Source organism: Lynx canadensis, chromosome B2 (assembly GCF_007474595.2).
Source record: "Lynx canadensis isolate LIC74 chromosome B2, mLynCan4.pri.v2, whole genome shotgun sequence".
NCBI classification, from domain to species: domain Eukaryota; kingdom Metazoa; phylum Chordata; class Mammalia; order Carnivora; family Felidae; genus Lynx; species Lynx canadensis.
In genome coordinates, this window is record NC_044307.1 from 117,638,911 (window position 1) to 117,660,444 (window position 21,534).

Genomic DNA, 21,534 nt, shown 5'->3' on the forward strand with positions numbered 1-21,534 from the left:
TCAAACTAACTAAATGACTAAATAACTAAATAAACGCCAATGATTATATTAACATGGATGCCCTGTTGATAACATCAGTTTTCATTATTCCTCCAAAAGTAGTTATGATCAATGATTCAAATGAACAATAATTCAAGGCAAAAAAAGCAGTTTGCCCAAAGACACCTCTTTAGGCTTAAAGTAGGACGTGGTGTTGGGGCACAGTAATGCCTCCAAACCACTCCATGTGCTATAGTAACAGTCTACAAAGGTCATACACAGGATCCCATCTCTCTGAATGGCAACAGAAGGAGCAGCCCGAGGCTCATGAAAATTGGGGAAGTTTGCATTAAGCTTCTGGAAATTACCTTGTTATAGAGCTTTCCTTCACTTAGAACTAAATGTAAGTGGTTTATTTTCTTGTACATATAGCATATTTGTTTCAGTGTTTCTATTATTTGAATCTGTGTTTTAAACACTCATCAAGGCTAATTAAGCTCTTAAATAAAGCTTAATTACTAAATTTACTGGGTTTGTTTTCATTTTCCATTTTTTTTTTTTTAACATTTATTCATTTTTGAGAGACAGAGAGAACAGAGTGTGAGCTGGGGAGGGGAAGAGAGAGAGAGAGAGAGAGAGAGAGAGAGAGACAGAATCTGAAGCAGGCTCCAGGCTCTGAGCTGTCAGCACAGAGCCCGACGCGGGGCTCGAACTCACGGACCGCGAGATCATGACCTGAGCCGAAGCTGGATTCTTAACCGACTGAGCCACCCAGGTGCCCCTTCATTGTCCAACATTTTATCCCCCAAAAAGTATTTCCCACCTTATTTACAAAACTGTACTCCCATAACCTTATATGCAAAAATTAAACATATTCTAAAATTTTAAAAAGAAAAATTTTTTTTTCAAACAATTTTCAAGAGTGTGCCTGGGAGTCTGAAGGCGAATTCCAAACTTGAGTTGAAGACCAGCCTTGCCCGATAGCAACCATACCGGAATAAGTGTTTGCTCTCACAATGATTTGAACTCATTTGAATGCAGACATATTTTAAGTAAATCATGTCTTTTTTTAAAATTTTCCTGTTTATTTATTTTTGAAAGAGAGAGAGAGAGAGTGAGAGAGAGAGAAAGAGAGCAGCGGAGGGGCAGAGAGATGGAGGCACAGAATCCGAAGCAGGCTCCAGGCTCTGAGCACAGGGCTTGACACAGGGCTCAAACCCACAAACCATGAGATCATAACCTGAGCTGAAGTCGGATGCTTAACTGACTGAGCCACCCAGGTGCCCTAAATCATGTCTTTTCAATTCCCGCCTTATACTGGTCATTCACAGAGCCATCACAGACAGGTACCTCTATGTGAGTAAGAAAAATGATGGGTTCAGTTTCTCTTCCTGGGCGGTTGAAGCCCTGTGTCAGGCCAAGGCCTACAAGCAGACTGGAACTCAGTCCCTGCTCTGTCCTGAGCCAGATGTCCCCATCTCAGCCACAGTCTACCTGCACACGGCAAGCCTGGTCACACAATGTTTAAATGTAACCCTTACTGGAGTCGGCCCCTGTCTCCAAAACCCCACCCATTGCCGCCTTCTCAGTTACGCATGTAACAGTCAGTGAAGAAGATTTTTTTTCCCCGACTTAGTAAAGGGAGTAACTCTTTGGAAGCTCTCCTGTAGAAGAGGCCGGGATTTTTACCCCAGTAATCCTCATAAACTCTTCCATCCAGAAAAGTTGAGTATTAACATCCATGCCATGGGCACTAAAGAACTATCATTCACCTAGTTTCTGTTCAAGGAGTCTCAATGAGGTCCAGGAAAACTTCCAACATTTACTTACTGGTTTTGTTTTCTTGACGTGAAATTTCTTGGCACGATTTTGTAACTTTAAGTAGAAAGAAATGTAGGAGGTAAAGGGTCATGGGTTCTACCCTCATCTACATAAGTTTCTTTTTTTTAATAGATCTTATCCCCATTCTACTTTTTTTTTAAGTTTATTTATTCTTGAGAGAGACAGAGAGAGAGAGAGAGCGAGAGAGAGAGAGAGCGAGTGAGCAGGGGAGGGGCAGGGACAAGGAGACAGAGAATCCCAAGCAGGCTCTGTACTGTGAGTTCAGAACCTAACGCGGGGCTCCAACCCATGAACCGTGAGATAAGACCCGAGCTGAAACCAAGAGTCAGACACTCAACCAACTCAGCCACCCAGGTGCCCCCTCCCCCAAAATTTTAAGACAATGGCAAAACTTGGGGTACACACTCTTTCTAAAATATTTTAAAATTTTTCTTTCTTCTGTAAGTTTATAATTAAACCTTTACAAATGCTCTACAAAATTTTGCTGTTACAAAAATAAATCAATGTGGAACAATCCACTGATTATAAAAGCCCCTGATAATGTTTATAATAAATGGTATTAAATCATATAGACCAAATCAATTTGAAATGATGATGTAAATCAGAAACTCAGGGTAAGTCCTTAGAGGAATAACTAGAATTGGTTTGAGTTGGTCTATCTTTTGGCTAAGCAAACATTTCAAAATCATTATGACTTATTTCAAACTCTATTGCTTAGAACCACAAACAATATAACATCTTTAGGCAACAGGTTATGCTTGATGAGTCTTACTTTCTTTTTAAACATTCATTTTTCAAATTACTGTACACTCGTTAAATAAAATTTGGAAAATGTAGAAAAATAAAAAGAAAAAACCCCAAGGCACCCATGTTTCTATTTAAAAAAATGAAACCTCACTCATTGGTTTTGTAGAATAGTTAGAGCAAAAATTAAACACCTGATAATACTGTTAATATGACTAACTTACTAAATACATTAATAAAGATTTAAAAACTTCCACCATCTATCCTTAAAAAATCGGTGTTTTCTTCATAGACTACTAGCAATGTTTCCATGAAAACATCACATTGTTTTGCCACAAATAATGAGAAATTACTTTGCTTAGTTCTGAGGGATATTAATTTTAATATTTGAGGTGGGGAGAGAGGGGGAGGAAGAGGGGAGAGAGACAGAGAATGTGCCAGCGGGGCAGGGGCAGAGGGAGGGAAACACAGAATCCGAAGCAGGCTCCAGGCTCCAAACTGTCAGCACAGAGCCCAAAGCGGGACTCGAACTCACGAATGGAATCGTGAGATCATGACCTGAGCTAAAGTCGGACGCTTAGCCAACTGAGCCACCCAGGCGCCCAGTTCTGAGGGGTATTTAATGTAAACGAATCTGCTGACCTTCAGGGTGTCTCTGTTTGCATCGGGCAGGAGGATGACAAGAAGGTTCAAAGCCTGTAGTTGTTGCCTCTTGGTTGGAAGATCTGCAAACAGATTAAATAAATCTAAACTCTTTTCTTTACCCAACATTTTTTTTTACTTCCTTTTTTGCATTTTGTAAGAAAAAAGTTATTTGGCATAAACATCACTGTGAAATGTAAGACACAACAACTGAGCAGCGAGCATTCTTGAGTGTGTTTGAGAGAGATCAGGAGAAACAGCTGCTGCTTTAGAGTTTCCCTCTCCCTCGGAATGCTCACTTCCAACTGTGATCGTATGATGAGCGGCCTTATGTTTGCAGACATACAACAGCGCTTTGGAAATCATCTTAACTTCTGCGTGATAATCACTCCCCAACGAAGAGACACAGAAAGTGGGACCTTCTGTGGTAAGGTGTCAAGATGCATCTGTAACACTGAAGTTTGTTTCTTTACTGGTGAGTGAACACATTACATGGGAAGAGTCCATCAATTCCAAAAGGAATATGAAAAACGGAGTCCGAAACACAGTAAGTGGTCACCATACATCCATGGAACGAATGAAAAAACCAATCATCAATGACCGAGTTGAAGCGGTACCTTATTAGCATTGATATTTATCACTTTTTATTAGCCCTTCACCCATATAAGTAATACTCAGGGATATTTGGAGTCATTTTGGTATTTTGTTCCTCAGGAATAAATTTGTGCTTGAATCCATTTCCAAAGAATATATGCAAAATAGTATAACTTAACCATTACAAATATTTTAAACAGATGAGGATTTCGGTCATGTCTCCCCCTAGAAATTCTGAAGAAATGTTATGAAATGACACATGAGAATCATCTCAATATTATACACTTGAGGAATAGCCTGGAAAATAACAGAATTATTCAGCCATAAAATAAAAAGAACAATATCTTGCCACCTGTGACAACATGAGCAGACCTTTAGGACATTATACGAGGTAAAGTACGACAAAGATAGATACCATATGATTTCACTTATAGGTGGAATCTTAGAAGAACAAACAAAACACAAACCAAAAAATAAGCTCATAGATACCAAGAACAATTGGTGCAAGCCAGAGGCGGGGGTGGTGAGGGGGCAAAACAGGTGAAGGGTGTCAATAGGCACAAACTTGCGATGTAATGTACAGCATGGCGACTACAGTTAATAACAATGTATTGTATATTTGAAAGTTGCTAAGAGAGTAGGTCTTAAAAGTTCTCTTCACAAGAAAAAAAAATATTGTGACTATGCGTGGTGATGAATGTTAATCAGACTTACGGTAATGACCATTTTACGATATATACAAATACCAAACCATTATGTTGTATCTAATGTTATAGGTCAATTATATCTCCATTAAAAAAAAAAAGTTGGAATCCTCCCCCGAACAGGTCTGGTGGAGCTCACCATAGTCATCAACAGTGGCCCCCGTTCACTCTCGAAAGTGTCCCAATTTGGAAGTTAAAGATATGGCCATTAGAACGTAGTGGTGGCTTCTTTCCTTTACAGATGGCCTCTAGGACTAAATGGAATAATTATGCCAGTACATAAACCTTAAAAGATCCCTGTATTCACTGGAAAAGAATCAACAACTATTTGAGACGTTAATTTGGAGCTTGCCCAAGACCACGAAACAGCAAGATAGGAGGTGTTTGCAGCCCTCCATCAGGGAGGCAGCCAAATAATTTGTTCCATGTTTCTGCGTGACAATTTCAGAACTTAATTTTTCAGGAAATAATCACAGACTCTGCCGCATCTCCCTGTGCTTTTATGATAACTGGTAATCCACAGCTTCTCCAGTAAGTGTTGCTTTTAACACTTGGCAAGAAAAAAAAAATGTATCAGATTTTACGTGACTCGTTCTATTATAAAAGAAATGTGAAGTTCCAGGTTTTAACGAGAAAATATGTTGTATTGCTTGATGGGCATGCAATCTGTACCTGAAGAGAACATTCTGTTAACCGTTTACTCAGAGACGCGTATTTCTAAAGGAAAAGGAAAACAATGTGTGGCATTCAAGCATCCATTGACAGTGAGTCAATTTGTCTACCCAAATATATCTGGTTACATCCTTTGGGATGCAAAGTGTCATTAAAACAATTAATATGGATGGCAGCAGGACAAGGACCGCTCCAGAGAGAGATGGCACTTACTCTGGACAGCTTGAAAGGCTTTCAGATACTCTACACTCAGCAGCGGCTGGGGCAGCTCCCGGATGAACAGCTTCAGCAGGCTGGCCGCGTCATGCTGCTTGACACTTTCCCAATTAAACGTCCCTTCATAAAACTTTGCTTCTAGTTCTTGGCAAAGATTCTGAAAGGCAGAAGAAGAAGAAAAAAAAAAGCTACAGTAAGTGTATTTTTTTTTCCTGCTGAAAGTGTGATCCACTTCCCACTTTACAAGAGATTGTACTCTCTCGAAGGAATCTGAAAGTACTTCTCTGTCACTCAGAAAAATACTACTCCGCCAAGCATACTTTTCCAATGAAAAATTATACCCATGGCCCCCGAAATGCAAAAATGGTATACATTCTCCTGGATATGCAACAGACCCTAAGCAGTAAAGGTTTAATTAAAAGATTAGTTAAGGGGTGCCTGGGTGGCTCAGGTCATGATCGCAAGTTCGGGAGTTCGAGCCCCCCCAACGGGCTCTCTGCTGTCAGCATGGAGCTCACTTCGGATCCTCTGTTATCTCTGCCACTCCCATTCATATGAACTCTCTTTTTCCCAAAAATAAACATTAAAAATTTTTTTTATTAAAAAAAAAAGATTAGTGGAAATAGTCTTTCCATCTGGGGGGCTTTATGTTAATTTTTCACTCAATTTTTAAAAACTCATTTTTATCAAGTCTGTTTTAAATTATTTAGAAGTACATTACATAACAAAATACATAATCAATCTTGGGGCTGTAAGCAGAAGGCTACCTCTGATTAGTCACCTCTGGGAAATGGAAAACCAAGTTCTACAGCAAATGAGGCCTGAAAATACATCAATATACCTGTCTTGGTATATTGGCTTACTTATGGTAAGCCGTACGTGACACAGCCATCCTGCTGTTAGCTGTGGAAAACAGTCGGAGTCCATGCAAAATTAGAAATACCAAGTTCATTTACCTCAAGGACTCCATAAGATTTGCCAAATTATTAGTAATCAACTTAGTTTCATAATCACTATTTTCTACATGCATTTCACTGTGGCATAAATCTTATTATGTTGGAAATCCTTCCAAGTTTCTGTCACGTCCTTGATTATTTTAAACTGTTCTCCCAAAGAATATTCTTCATTTTTCTTGTGAGGTGAATTTAGTCCGCTTTCTCTTCCCAACACAACTCTGCCCTCTACTTATTTTTGTAATTGGTGAAATACATAAAGGTGAGCCTAGAAATGGGGAGGAGGGGAAAGAGAGGCAAAGGGAGAGAGGAAGGGAAGGAGGGAAGGAGGGAATGAGAGAAGAAGTAAGGAAGAGGGAGAGCGAAGTAGGAGAGGGGGAGGGGGAAGGGAGAGGAAAAAGGAGAGGGGGAGGATTGAGAGGGAGGGGGAAGGGCTGGGGGGAGTAGGCAAAGAGTATAAAGAATTTGGTGGGGCTGGGGAGAAAGACAACCAAAAACTTTGCATATTATCTTTAAATTATTTATAATGGACCAGCTGCTGCATAATTTGGGATGTGACAATAGGCTGGGTTGAAGAGTTGAGCCAAATGAATCCACTTAATTGACCTTCTTAGAAATTACATTTCTAAGAGCTGGTCTGCCAGCCCTCCAGTCAAAAATGTAAAACATGCATTCTGTTCACTACCCTATACTCAAGGAAATGTGTTTACAACTCTCAGGAGTTGGCCATCACATTGTGCTAATTAGTGAACTGAGAAGCGGCATTCTTGCCGATGTGGGTAATCTGAAGTCACGCTACCTGTTTCTGAGGGATTCTTTCTCTGTAAGAGGACGTGCTTCTCAACAGAACTTATCTCAGAATCACACACACTATCCATGTTTGACTGTTGGTAAAAAAAACAAAAAAACAAAAAAACAAAAACAAAAAAAACCAATGGCACCTAATCAAACGTACACGGACCCCAAAGCAGTTTCAGGGACCTCTGTGAACCAGACACCAAACCCACGGGACACAAGCTGAATGAAATTTGTGAGCAGGGTATATGTATCAGGTTACTCGAATCTGATTAAACGGAGATCACCCTATGCAGTAAGAGCCAAGTAGGCCGAAACTAGCATCCTACATTGAGGAAGCTTATCAAAATAAGCAGATGATGTGAACCGTGCAAGGTATGAATACTAATTCCAGTCCTGGCAGTCCCACAGCCTCAGTCACAGGCAAAGAGCACGTGCGCCCACCAAGAGTCGTTTCTCCCTGATTCAGTTCTAAAAATGTCCGATAGAATAGGTCTTGAGGAAATGAAGAGAAAATCTCTCTTCTCCCTATCCTGTTTTCTCTTGGATTTGCAAATTCTGGAAGACTTGTGCTCTTCTCAGGTGAGAGCCAAAGCTGACTTTGGAGGCGAGGGAGAGGAGACTGTTAGTGGCTGCTAACCAAAACCTCTTCCTAGACACGTTTCCTAGATACAGCCACAATTTCAAGCATGAGGCCCCTGTAAAATGCAATTCCCCTGGGACGCTGATGTACTATGCCTCATCTGCAGGGTGAGTCCATCTTTACATGCATTTACTGGATGCTTTATCCCCAGAGCAGGAGATGGGGGACAGGGAGAAAGGCGGAAGATACACAGCATCCCAAGAGAGTGGGAACAAAATGGCATCTTGCCAGAAAAGGTGACAGGGGGAGGGAGGAAGGGCAAGTCTGGGAATCACCTCATCTCTTTCACAAGCCAGGCTTGGGCTACCTGGCATCCAGTGAGACAGGAAGTATGAAAGTCAGGATAGCAGTGGGGCAGAGTCTCATTCTGTCAGCTCCCAAAGACTTCTGTATGGGGACTATTGTCATGTCTCCTACTCTGCTCCCCTGCTGGAGTTTATCATCCTGACTTTTTAATCTTTTTTTAACATTTATTTCATTTTTGAGAGAGAGAGAGAGAGCATGCACAAGTTGGGGAGGGGGACAGAGACAGAGAGCACAAGGAGGAAAGGAGACAGAGAGAGGGAGACACAGAACCTGAGCTGTTAGCAAGGAGCCTGACGCGGGGCTCGAACCCACGAACCATGAGATCATGACCTGAGCCGAAGTGGGACGCTTAACCGACTGGGCCACTCAGGTGCCCATCCTGACTTTTTTCAATTGCTATTACTCATGCTGACTAAATCCACCACCAGTCCCCCTATTGATACTTTGACTCATCATGTTCTCTTTTCCTGAGAAGGATGAAACTACTCGTGTCTTTTTGCTTGTTATGCTTTTGTGCCTATTCTAGGCTTGCACAGCAAAGACATTAAAATTATTTGCTTCTTTATTTCTCATGGTATTATTACAGCTAATGTGATTCTGAAGAGAAATCAAAACCTATAAAAATCAGCAGAGACTACATAAAACCAAATATAAACTGAATGTTAAGAAAACAGAAAACTAAATACAAACTGAATGTGAAGGGTCACCTGGGTGGCTCAGTCAGTTAAGCATTCTACCCCTGGTTTCAGCTTAGGTCCCGATCTTACGGTTTGTGGGATCGAGTCCCAAGTCAGGCTCTGCGCAGACAGTGTGGAGCCTGCTTGGGATTCTCTGTCTCCCTTCCTTTTTGTCCCTCCGCTGCTCAAGCTCTCTCTCTCTCAATATGAATAAATAAACTTAAAAAAAAATTAAGCGGTTTTATCGTTATGCATGGGAAGAAGGGGTGGGGAAGACAAGTTACCTTTTCAAAGGCCAAAGCTGTCTGTGCTGACAGCTTAGAGCCCGGAGCCTGCTTTGGATTCTGGGTCTCCCTCTTTCTCTGCTCCTCCCCGCCCCCCTCAAAAATAAACATACATTTAAAGCATTTAAAAATAAAATGGCAAAGCAGAATTAAACAACATTGGTGGAACTCAGAGATCACCTTGATCCTAATGGCAGCTCCGGGTATTCTTAAGAGGCCTTCAGTTTCCAAGCCTCCCTCTTCAATCCGAGAAATCAGCTGCGTAGAAACAGAAGAACATTCTGACTTGGGTATTCTTGAGAGGTACAATTACAAATTTAAGATCTGCTTCACATATAAATACACGCAAGCTGACGTGTAAACTGGGTTTCACCAAGTTTTGAATGCTATGGCGCTAGCCCTACCCTGCAAACCAGTGAAGCCCTGAAACTTTACTCACAAATTAGAAAAAGTTGGGTTTTATTCTCCTTTATTACAGAAGTGTATAATTTCACACAACAGCTGTCATACTCTAAACAAATGGAGACTGAAGATGTTCATTGTTTAAAAGCCACTGAGACCATCCATTTCTTCCGCTTTTCCAGAAATGTATGTTCTGCAATCAAATAAATCTAGGAAATTCCAGTACTTGCACATTTACATCTCATTTTTGGTTTGTTTGAAATAATTATTTATGGTATGAAGGAAAAAAAAACGGTTTGTGAATATTCATTTTTAAGCTTTTAAGCTTTTGGTGGTAAACCTAAGTAAAAACAGTTCTTGTATAGGGTTTTTAAATCGTACCTGATACCCAGTGAATACATACAGGTCTATCTCCAGAACCGCATTAAAGTAACAAATTTTTTTTTTTTTTAAATAATGCCAAAACCTACAAGATTAAGGCAAATGGAGAAATTACAATGGCATACTGTTGGAAGCTTAGGAAGATGATTTAAAAAAAAGTACTTAGTTTCTTGGCAGAGTGATCTTCCAATTGAAATACGTATTCCCTGGGCAGTGCCCAAAGGCTTTATAGGGGGTACTCTGCTATTTTAAGGAAATCCATTTCCTTGTCCTCAGGTTAAATATAAGGCAATTACTAGTATCAGATAGGTTTTCCTTCCTACCACCCACCCCTTTTCACAAGTCTTATAACTTCACAAAAGACAGACCTACTCTTCACTCATCCCCAAACTTACTAAAATCTCTCTGCACACCCTAAGACATAAATAAAATCTTCCAGAGTGCCAAAGAATGTAAATTTTTATCTTTTTTTTTCCCCCAGAGAAATCTCCTTTAATGATTTACCAAGGCTCTATAAACTGCACAAAACTTACTGCTTCTCCCTTGCTTATACAAATGTCTACTAGGAGCAAAGCATGGTATCATAAAATGAGGTCTCCTGACCTTTGTCTAGATGTCCTGAAATCAGATATATTGTACTGTGTAGACACTGGAAGAGAGGTAATTTTTCTGTAATGACCTCACTTCTTCTATCCCTGGATTATGGCCAAAGAATGCACTGATCTTGGGGGAGTCAGGTAAGAATAAAGCAAAGAGTAGTCTCGAAATTCTCCTAAGGATTTATTATCAGCTGAAGAAAGAACCATCCTTGACCAGTCAAAACAGTACACGATTTTTAAAAATTCAACTGGAATGTTTTCCAAGATCACATTTTTCAATTACGTTAGATAGTAAACCCACAGCAAACCTTTACATGAATTATCTCAGATGAGAAGGGCATTATTCAATAAAGGATTTAAAACCAAATTTATCAAATAAGACCATGCAAAATTTATTCACTGTTCAAGCAATTTTCATTTTTATTTCATCTTCTAAAATGTTTAAAATGTTCTAGTGGCAAAAAATAAAATTCTGTGCTAGCTGCTACAGCAAATTAGTTCCTAGCAGTAATATATGCCTTCCGTTTTCATTAAATACACAGGAAAAATGGATAATTTCTAAATAATTGACAGTAAGTCTTGAATTTTTATATTTAAGTTCTTTTCATTATTCTCTAATGTGAAAGAGCAGCATTCAATAGAGATATGCGTATATATTGCCTCAAAGAATGCCATGTGTTTTTTTCATATTTCTCTCTTTAAAAGTAACATTTTTATGGGGCACCTGGGTGCTCAGTCAGTTACGCATCCGACTTCAGCTCAGGTCATGATCTCATGCTTTGTGAGCTCGAGCCCCGCGTGGGGCTCCGTGCTGACAGCTCAGAGCTTGCAGCCTGCTTAGAATTCTGTGTCGTCTTCTCTCTCTGCCCCTTTCCTGCTCACGCTCTTCTCTCAAAAATAAACATTAAACATTTTTTAAAAAATAACTTTTTAGGGGCGCCTGGGTGGCGCAGTCGGTTAAGCGTCCGACTTCAGCCAGGTCACGATCTCGCGGTCCGTGAGTTCGAGCCCCGCGTCGGGCTCTGGGCTGATGGCTCAGAGCCTGGAGCCTGTTTCGGATTCTGTGTCTCCCTCTCTCTCTCTCTCTCTGCCCCTCCCCCGTTCATGCTCTGTCTCTCTCTGTCCCCAAAATAAATAAACGTTGAAAAAAAAATAACTTTTTAGCTACCACATTATATAGCATTATCAAAATATAAATAATATTCTATAGCACTTTTACTTTCAAGACTTAAAAATGAAAAATAACTATATTGATCTATATTTTAATCAGGCTGCTTTTTAGTAATTTATCCTACAAGAGACATTACATAACTTATCAATAATGTTCATACTATTTCCCAAGAGAGATTACATACTTACACAAATTTATGAATTGAAAATGAAGTCAGAAGTTTTTGACACAAAGTATCTTTGATTTGGCAGATTCCTGTGACAGTGAGAATTTGCCAGTTTGTCAGAATTTTTCTATAGATAAAAATTAAGAATATTTCTATTTCCTTAACTCTTTCCGAGACTACACTTTAAACAATGTGTCTCTGAGCAAAAACAAAACAAAACTAACAAGAAAACAACAGATATGATTCACAGATATTAACTAAGCTTTGTTAAAGCCCTTTTTGGGGTATAATTCTTAATAAATAAAAAAGTGTAATCCTCTAAAAATTGGTAATAAATCTTTTTTTGCAAATCAGTGACTTCCAATTCTTTCCTTTGTACAAAATGGAGGAAATACCTAATTGGGGTGAGAGTTGATCACTCAAAAAATATTTTTCAGTGACAGATGACTGTATTTTTTGTGCTTATAATTCAGAGGGGACGCAAGTAGAGGAGTTTTATCTAAGAGTAAACTCTTCATACCCTTATTTGTTATGTGAACAAAGAGACTTTAAGGCTATTATCTAACAACTTCAAACTGGTTGGAAGCCTGAGTCTTCAGAATGTTGAAATGAGTGGCAGAAATGTAAAATAATAAATGAGAAAACAATTCCAAGAGAAAATCACAGGGGACTGCATTCAATCCTCAGCCTGATCAGGAGACAGTTTCCGAATTTCTGTGGGGACCAAAGCTTACTCTTCACTAGTATGATGGTGAATTTGATAAAAGTCCAGCGTGACTCATCATTGGTTATTTGGTCAAACACCAGCCTAGATGCTACTGTGAAGGTATTTTTTACGATGTAATTAACACTTAAATCAGTACATTCTGAGTAAAGCAAATGACTCTACATAACGTGGGTGGGTTTCATCCAGTCAGTTGGCAGCCTCAGCAGTAAAGACTGAGGTTTCCCAAAGAAGAGGCAATCCTGCCTCAAGACTACAACATGGAAAGCCTACAGGAGTTTCCAACCTGCAGGTTTTGGGCTCAACGCTGCCATTATCACCTCTGGCCAAGTTTCCAGACTCTGGACTGCTCTATTTCAGATGTGCCGTTCCCACAACGGCATAAGCCAATTCTTTAAAAGAAATCTCTCTGTACAAATATGCATACACACACAACACCTTATCGGTTCTGTTTCTCTGGAGAACCCATATCCACTTGGAAAGGATGCTGCTGAGATCCTTGCTCCATACAGTCATCTGTGGTGGTAACGTGCACCTTTTACTTAAGCTGATGTGAATACATGGCCCACATTTGTTAGCATCTCCAGCTAATCACAGGCATGGTTGACAACTATCCACACAGATACAAGGTCTACAGGCAGGGACTGGCAGAGGCTGATGAGTAGAACACACGGCGTGGAGCAAAGATCATTAGGAGAAACAATGAGATACAGGTTTGGGTGTAATGGTGAACATGAGGAATAATGCAATCAGAGGTTACTAGCTAAGACGGCTAATGACTGGTTTGGAAGAGCAGAAGAATCCGTGCCAAGGAGACTAAGCTTTACTACTGAATGAGTTTGTTGAGCCAGCCAATTGTGAAAGTTCCCACTGCCACTCTTGCTCTCCCCAGAGCTTTCAGAAATTGTGATGTGCTGGAAAAAATCTACAGCCTGGGTAGTCCATAACTGATCTGACCTACCTTCCTCGCTGTAGCATTCCTGGCTTTTATCACCTAGAATCTGGGTTTCTGAACAATGATGACTCAGAGATTGGACTGAAATTTTTATAGTGCCATAGATCCTCCCCTTATGAATAATTGAGCGTGGATCACACCAGTGACTTGATAGTTTAGCAATCACTTTCTAATTCTACTTTATGGTTTCTTTGCCTACTTTGGAAGTAGGCACTAGTAAATTAAATTGGACATCCTCACTGTAAATAGGAAAGCTTGGGAAATACATACAGGCATGAAATATTCATGAGGATACAATTCCCTAGAAACTTATAAGCAGTTCCCACTCCTGTGTATTATAGAATTGAAATCTCAATTATACCAAGCTAGCTAATATAAGACAGGAAAATGATGCCAGGTAATCACAGTTATAGTAATAACACAGAAAACATCACCATGAAATAAAAATTATGAGCCCTTGAAACAAATTTGTTTCCTGAATAGAAAAATCAAAGTACAAAATAAAAGAGCACATCAATTGGAAAATGAGATTATAATATTATGAATGCCAAGGAAAAAAACTTCTATTAGTTCAAGTATGTTCTCTCTATGCTGACCCATCTAGGCTTACTTACTTTTTGAAATATCAAGGGTATTCGAGTTCCTGGTACTTTCCTCTGATCTTGTTCTAACAATACTGTCAATGGAACACAAAAAAGACCAGAATCTGCAACAAAAAATAAAATTTCTTAATTTCCATCAATCTACAAAATATTAATGCAAAAATATTACATCAACAGACTTCTGATGTAGTCATTCAAACACACAACTATTTATTGAGGACTTCTAAGTGAATGACATTACCTAGCCATTATGTATACACATCTCAATAAGAAAATCTTGACCCTGTCTTATATAGGAATCTAACAAGGAAAGACAACTAAGCAAATGATTGCAAATAATCATCAAAATAATTAGAAGTCTATAGGGATGCCTGGGTGGGTCAGTCCGTTAAGCATCCGACTCTTGATTTCGGCTCAGGTTATGATCTCGCGGTTCAGGAGATTGAGCCCTGTGACAGCCTCACGCTGACAGCACGCAGCCTGCTTGGGACTCTCTCCCTCTCTCTCCACCCCTCCCCTACTCGGGCACGCATGTGCGCACGTGTTCTCTTTCTCTCTCAAAATAGATAAACATTAAAAAAATAATAATTAGAAAAGTGTAAACTGCCAGATAAGAGAAATAGTGCTATAGGAGTATGTAAAATATGCAAATGATTTACTAAAGGTAATCAAAAGTTCTGGTTAAAGCAAACGTTACTCATCTCTTTCATACTTAATTGACATCTAACATCCTACAGTACAGAAAAATATAAATTCTTGCTTTTTGAGAAATCAGCCAACATTATGATCTTGTTCTACAAATGTTTTTCTTTGGAAAATATAGATATTTGGTAGTCTTAAATTGAAATTCATAGTTTTATATATTTGGGAATAACTCCCCACGAAATGAAAGGCAACAATTTATAATTTTTCTAAATTAAAATCATATGCATTCAGTCTGGTGTGAGCATAACTTCTGCCTAGCACCTCCTACCCCACCCCCATCAATGAATGTACAGTTAGCACAGAAGTGTGACACACATCATCAGGGGAGATATAAATCATTTGTGAACAAGGAAAGGGGGGGGGGTTGTATTGTGGAATGAGGACACTGAAAACTGACTCTCTATAGAGATGCCACTCAAAAGAATACCAGTAACCCAAAAAATAATTTCTAGTTTAGGAATTAAGAAAAAATGTAATATTCAAAAATGTCAGGAGTCCAGTTTGGGAGATAAATCTATTAGATAAGATACAAAAATATTTAAGAAACAGAAAGAAAATCTATTCTGTTAATAGTTAACGCTCTTAATGAGAATGGCTTATTATTTCTCTCTCTGTTAGAAAGCAATTCTCAAACATAAAAAAGCCTCTCTAAGCCATTTTAAAAGTCCTGAGTACTGAGTCACAGCTATTTAAATTATATTTCTATTTTATAGTTGGAAAAGGCTTTGTGACAAGTTTCTGAAAAAATATCTAAAGTCTTTCATTATCTATAATGGACTTGTGGAAAATCAGAAGCACCATTTAACTCAGAAATTCACCATCTCAAGCCTTAAGCTAAAACACTCAGAGGAACTGAGCACAGAATGAGGTCTTCTGGGGCCCAGCATGCGAGAAAGGACCTTGAGGGTAGATATACTTCATTCCTACAGAGAAACTGCCTCTAAAACTTAAATCAGGGAAATACGTGTCTTTATTAATGTTACCATAGTAACTCAATAATCCTAATTCTTGGTATCTCTTTAAGGGAGCACTTAAAGAAGAGGTCAGAGATTCCTAAACAGTTAAACTTTGTCAATAGAGAATTATCTGGATTTCCAGACCAAGAATTGAGAAGATGTCTGTTCTCTATCATATCATAAAAAATAAAGTCTGTTTATATAATGGGTAAAGCAAGTTGCTTACAAAAGAAAAACACATATCCACGATGAGTACAGTTTGGTGGTGTTATGGCCACAATGGCATTATTTTCTTAATATTAAGCAAAGAATGTTTTTTGCAAAATAGTTAAAAGTAGAATGTAAATGAGCAAAGAGACAGGCTACTAACCACCCTATGTATTTCCCATCAAATAAATAAGCAAAAGCAATCGATCAACTACCTTCAAGTTACTTTTCAAGATCTGATTTTGGAAATAAAGTAGTTTATGTACCCAATGTACTTTTTAAACATACTATTTTCAAAGGAAAGAACATTTGCGGAAAGATTCCTTAACTTAGGATTCCCTTCAAAGGTAATTAAGTATTTTATTACCTCTTTATTTTCTATAGTCCGGGAGAATGGTGTATGTTTATCAAGTTTCAAGATTTTTGAAAACAACGTTTTAGAATCTGAACTTCAGATGTAGTCAAGTGTCAGTTTACTTTGTAGGTGTTTCCCCCTCTAAGAATACCACTCAAAAGCTCATCTTTGCTACTTCTGAAGTAAATCTAACTGTTCTTTGTTTCAAAATTACCTTTTGTTTTGATTTTCACAGCTTTTTGTTGCTTCAGTTCAACACCCAATACATCGTAGAGGGCAGTCAGCTCAATTAGGGCTAAATGGCAAACCTTCTTCATGTCCTGGGGTGCCAGGTCACCAATCTTGGTGGTACCCGTTTTGTCTTTTGGCAGTCTGAAATTCTAAAATAAGTACCATTAATAAAGGTTTATAATATCTAACCCTTTTAGTCAAAGACGACTAAACCGTAACTATGCAAAGAAGCTATACTCAAAGCAGTGACGATGAAAGCTATGGCAGAATTTCTATAGTCAGGATGAAGAGCCATCTTGTCATGAGGATGGTCCTCAAACCTATAGCGAGTCAGTATGTGAGGTACAACAGACGATGTGACCAGACTATGTACTAGGAGTACTAATCCTCGTGGCAAAGAGGACAAAAGAGATGGTAAAACTGAAAAAGAACTCTAGTTATTGACTTTTAAGAACCAAGGAAGATTAGAAGACCAACCATGAGTAGGAGGAGGAGGAAGAAAAAGAGGATAGAGCCATGAGTGAGTGCTTACAATGTACGAGGTACCCTTTACCTACATTCTGTCATGTGTATTATAGGTATAATGATGTGAAATAAATAATATTTATAATACATATTAAAATATTGTCATAAAAACCCAGATAAGGTAGGTACAGAAGGGCTGTAGAGCACTGGGGTGACAGGGAGAGCAGAAGGGATACTAACAGCATGGATGTTAAAGCCAGAATGACTACCACTCATCTAGCTACTGACTAGCCACTAACAATCTGGCAACTGCTTAACCACGGTTTCTGAAAACGGCAGAAGGGGAGGACAGTGGGGAGGAGGAGGGGAGAGGAGACAGGACGAAGGAGGAGGACATAGGTAGAGGGGAGAGGAAGAAAAAGAGAACAGGTAGAGGGGAAAAGGAGAGGAGGGGAAGAAGGCCACCTAGTTCAGTGGGCTGTGGTGGCGTTTAAATGCCTGGCACTTCCCAAGCACCTTTATATTGTCCCTATCATTATTACCTTCACCACTGAATAAATCAACTGAGACTTAGAGATACTACTATCACAGGCAAGTGGTGTTTTGTTATTTCCTGCCTTTCCCAAATATTATCTACGACCTATTCAGCCACTTTTAATATTAAATGCATTAAATATAAGAAAGCACAAAGTAAAAACATGAATTTCGCTAACATATTTAAGACAAATTTTATTCCTACTGTATTTACGGATTACTAAAAACTATGATCATTCTTTGATGGTTTGATAAAAAAAGGTTATAAAGGTTATATCTTTAGGGTTTATTCTTCACTTCCTCATTTAACGGACAAGGATGTTCAACTGTTCCCTTTTATTCCCTTTACTTTGCTCATTTTTGTACCATGTTATTAACACTTCATGGTCTAAAAACTAGTGCAAAAGACAGGTCTTAAAGCAGCAGTTCTCAAAGTAAGGTCCAGGGAACCAGGAAGTTACCGAATACTCTTTCAAGGCACCTATGAGGTCAAAACTATTTAATGAGTAATACTAAGGCATTACTTGCCTTTTTCACTCCCATTCCCTTATGATTATTCAGTGGAGTTTGCCAAAGGTGTAAGACAGGTGTTGGTGCAACAGACTGAACACAAATATAGAGGTGAGGACCCAACTGACTTCTACTACAGTGAAACACTGGAGTGGATAAAATGTAAAACCATGGCACACTTCTTAATAATTTGTTTCAGGGGGTGACTGGGTGGCTCAGTAGAGTAAGCATCCCACTTCAGCTCAGGCCATGATCTTGTGGTTTGTGAGTTCGAGCCCCACATCAAGCTCTGCACTAAAAGTGCAGAACCTGCTTGGGATATTCTCTCTCTCTCTCTCTCTCTCTCTCTCTCTCTCTCTCTCTCTTTCCCCCACCTTCTCTCTGCCCCTCCCACACTTGCACACGTGTGCTCTCTCTCAAAATAAACTTTAAAGAAAATCTTTTAAAAAATAATTTTAGAAAATATGACGATTTTTCATAAAAATGTTATTTATGGTAACTGTAATACTGTAAAGTGGATTAATAATTTCCAAATGTCTCAATTTTAATTTCTAATTTGGTAAATATCCATAGGTATAATAACTGATATAGACAAAATCACTACTCTCATAGTATTTGTTGTTTACTTATCAAGAAAAATGATTCCTTAGTCTATGTATTCACGTTTCATAGGCCAAGAACAGAGGTTAGCGACAAACTTCCATGGAACTCAATCCAAAGAAATTCTTCACATTCCAAAATCACTTACGGCCATCCTCATCTCCTCAAAATCTTTCATGAAACCATAATTTCTGTAGAACTATGTGTATGCCTTCTGTCTTGGTTCAGCCACAGCATACTTCTAAGTAGCTGCAAAGTTCAGGGAGCCAACAAATGCTCCAACAATAGGAAATCACAGATTCTTAGCCAGAAGGCCACGTATCTGAGGTTTTTGTCAAAGCGCTGGAAGCCATGGTAGTTATTGTCCTCAATACCAACATCCTTCCTGACTAGTGAAACAAAAGCTTTTTGAAGTCCCTCAGTACTTTTTAAGAGCCTAAAAAGGTTATAAGACCAAAATGTTGAAGTTTCACTGTCTTAAAGCATTTCCTCAAACCTACAACTTTTGGAATTGAGCAGCTAATTCCTTTCAAGCAAACTCAACTCCAAGAGAGAACTTTCTATAGTTCTTTATGAGAATATGAAATAAAACAGCAGTAGACATCATTAAATATATAGTCTAAGTGAATTTCCAGCGTAAGTGTTAACGGTGCAGTGCATGGGGGCTGAGAACGTGGGGCCAAACCACAGGTGGACAATCTTGTCTCCATCACTTACTAGCTATGTGACCTCTGGCAAATTACATCACCTCTGTGTCACCTCAGCCACTTCATCTGTAAGATGGGAACAACAGAACCTACCTTACAAGGCTGTGGTGAGGATCAAATGGCCCAAGTAAAGACTCAAAAAGTGTTGCATTATCACTACATTTCTTTCCTACAGCTTTTTCAATAAATTCAAGGTTTTGTGCCTTTCCTTTTTGCCTAACTATTACTGTAAGGTAAGAGAAAACATGATAAGGCTAATACTCTTATTTGATAAATGGTTTTTTGATCCTATTCTGCAAGAAGTCCCGACAGGTAGGAATTATTACAGCATATTCTAGGTGGGGACTTGAGACTAAATACGGCCAGAAAGCCCGTGCAAAAGAAGGATGCAAATTCAGATCTTCTAGATTCTAAATGCAGTGATAACCATTCTGTTCTGCTCCATTTTCTCTGTCCACCAGAGCATGTGGGGAGGAATCTAGGTGGATCGGTACTGGTATAGGACTGTGAGCCCCTCAAGGGCTCATACAGACTCATTTCCGTATCCCTACTCTACCATAGGCCTGGCACACTGCAGGGGTCCTGTCCCAGTCTGTTCAATGAATAAGACACACACCCTACAGGGAGAAAAGCACAGAATCGAGGTCAGTGAGGTACAGGGCCACTGGCTGGATGCTCCCTCGCTGTCCTGTGATTTGTACTGAGCTTCGCAAAATCACACAAAACTTGCCACATTTTCTTCAGGCCTGGCCCCAGAGTTCTGCTAATTGCATTGTTTTCTGAAGGGCTGAAACAATCTGATCTACCAACCATTTATTCTTTTTATTCAGCTCTAAACGTTTCCTTTAAATCAGTAGCTATTGATCTAATAAGCCAAACACATGTAATTTAATTATTTAAAGAACTAGCCAAGGTAAATGTTTAGAGAAACCTGAAATATTATTAGTTCAAACATTTGATTTACCTAGCAATATATGTCATGAACTCGCTTTTATTTATGTATGTATGTATTTATTTATTTATTTATTTATCATTGTGCTTTAATGAAAGGAGTTAGTTCTTCATCCCAATGTTTAATTCATAGCAGCAGCTTTAAATATTTATGAAGTCCCCTGTCATTTTTGTTTAGTTAATAGACTGGATGGTTCAGTTCGCTGGCTAAGAGAAGGCAACGCAATTTCAGCAAAAGAGAAGCTCTCTGCCTTTTGAAAAATGTGCTTCAAGAATGAAGTGAAATCAAATTCCTCAAAAATTATAAGGTCACTGGTTCTCATGTGTTACTAGAAATTAATCAGGTAGCTCTCCCCAGCTGCACCCCTCTTTTGCAGACCTCACAATACAAAGGGCTCCTTAGGCACTCCATCAGTAAAGATGGACTTTGATGGACTTGACTTTAATACATCAAGTCACTTCTACCTTCAACTTGGAAAGCAAGAGAATCTATTCTTACCTGGTCAATTTCCACAGATGACTTTTTTTTTTTCCTGGTCTGCTAGGAAATACATTTCTTAACGAAGATTTTTCCATGTATAAAATGTGATTTTATTACAGCATTTCATTGTAATTTTCAGAGGATGAATATTTTTCTAGACAAATGAACTTTCAAATTTAGTTTTTCATATTTCCTCAATTTTTCAATTTTTTTTAATGTTTGTTTTTGCAAAAGAGAGAGAGAGAGAGAGAGAGAGAGAGAGAGAGAGAGAGAGGCAGGCAGACTGTGAGCAGGGGAAGGGCAGAGAGAGAGGGGGACACAGAATTCAAAGCAGGCTCCAGGCTCCACACAGTCAGCACAGAGCCCAACACAGAGTTTTAACTCACAAACTGTGAGACCATGATCCAAGCCAAAATCAGACTGAGCCACCCAGGCATTCCAATATTTCTTCAATTTTTTAAATGGAGACCAAATAGCCGTAATTTAACCTTTTCTTGACAATTCAGGACTATAACCCTAAACACCTATTTTTGCATTGTGGACAAGTGTGTCTGCTTTGGCTTTCAGTGTCCTCATTCAATCCTGAAACAACACCTCTTCAATGTCCTCCAGAGTTGTTCCATTCTCCAGCAAACTGCCAAGGTGGGCCTCCATGCCTAGTTTTTGGTATTTAGTATGCACGGAGCTGTGTTACCAGACAATCAAGGTCATAATTCAATAAGAATCCAAAGGACACTGAATAAAGACCTAAGAACTAAATATAGGCATGCATTTAGAATAG

General features: G+C 39.0%; 1 protein-coding gene across 4 annotated transcripts in view; it reads right to left on the reverse strand.

Moving 5' to 3' along the window:
- The window catches only part of ARHGAP18 (Rho GTPase activating protein 18), a 124,057-nt gene that overhangs the window by 21,635 nt on the left and 80,888 nt on the right, over positions 1-21,534 (reverse strand). For 3 of the 4 annotated variants that reach the window (XM_030316315.1, XM_030316316.2, XM_032593241.1), the window contains exons 6-10: positions 16,489-16,654; positions 14,064-14,155; positions 9,232-9,309; positions 5,391-5,550; positions 3,208-3,290 (exon numbers count right to left, since the gene is read on the reverse strand). In XM_030316315.1, the coding sequence (XP_030172175.1) occupies positions 3,208-3,290; positions 5,391-5,550; positions 9,232-9,309; positions 14,064-14,155; positions 16,489-16,654 (579 nt within the window). The remainder of the gene's footprint in view (positions 1-3,207; positions 3,291-5,390; positions 5,551-9,231; positions 9,310-14,063; positions 14,156-16,488; positions 16,655-21,534) is intronic. The other variant, XM_032593242.1, reaches the window with a different exon arrangement.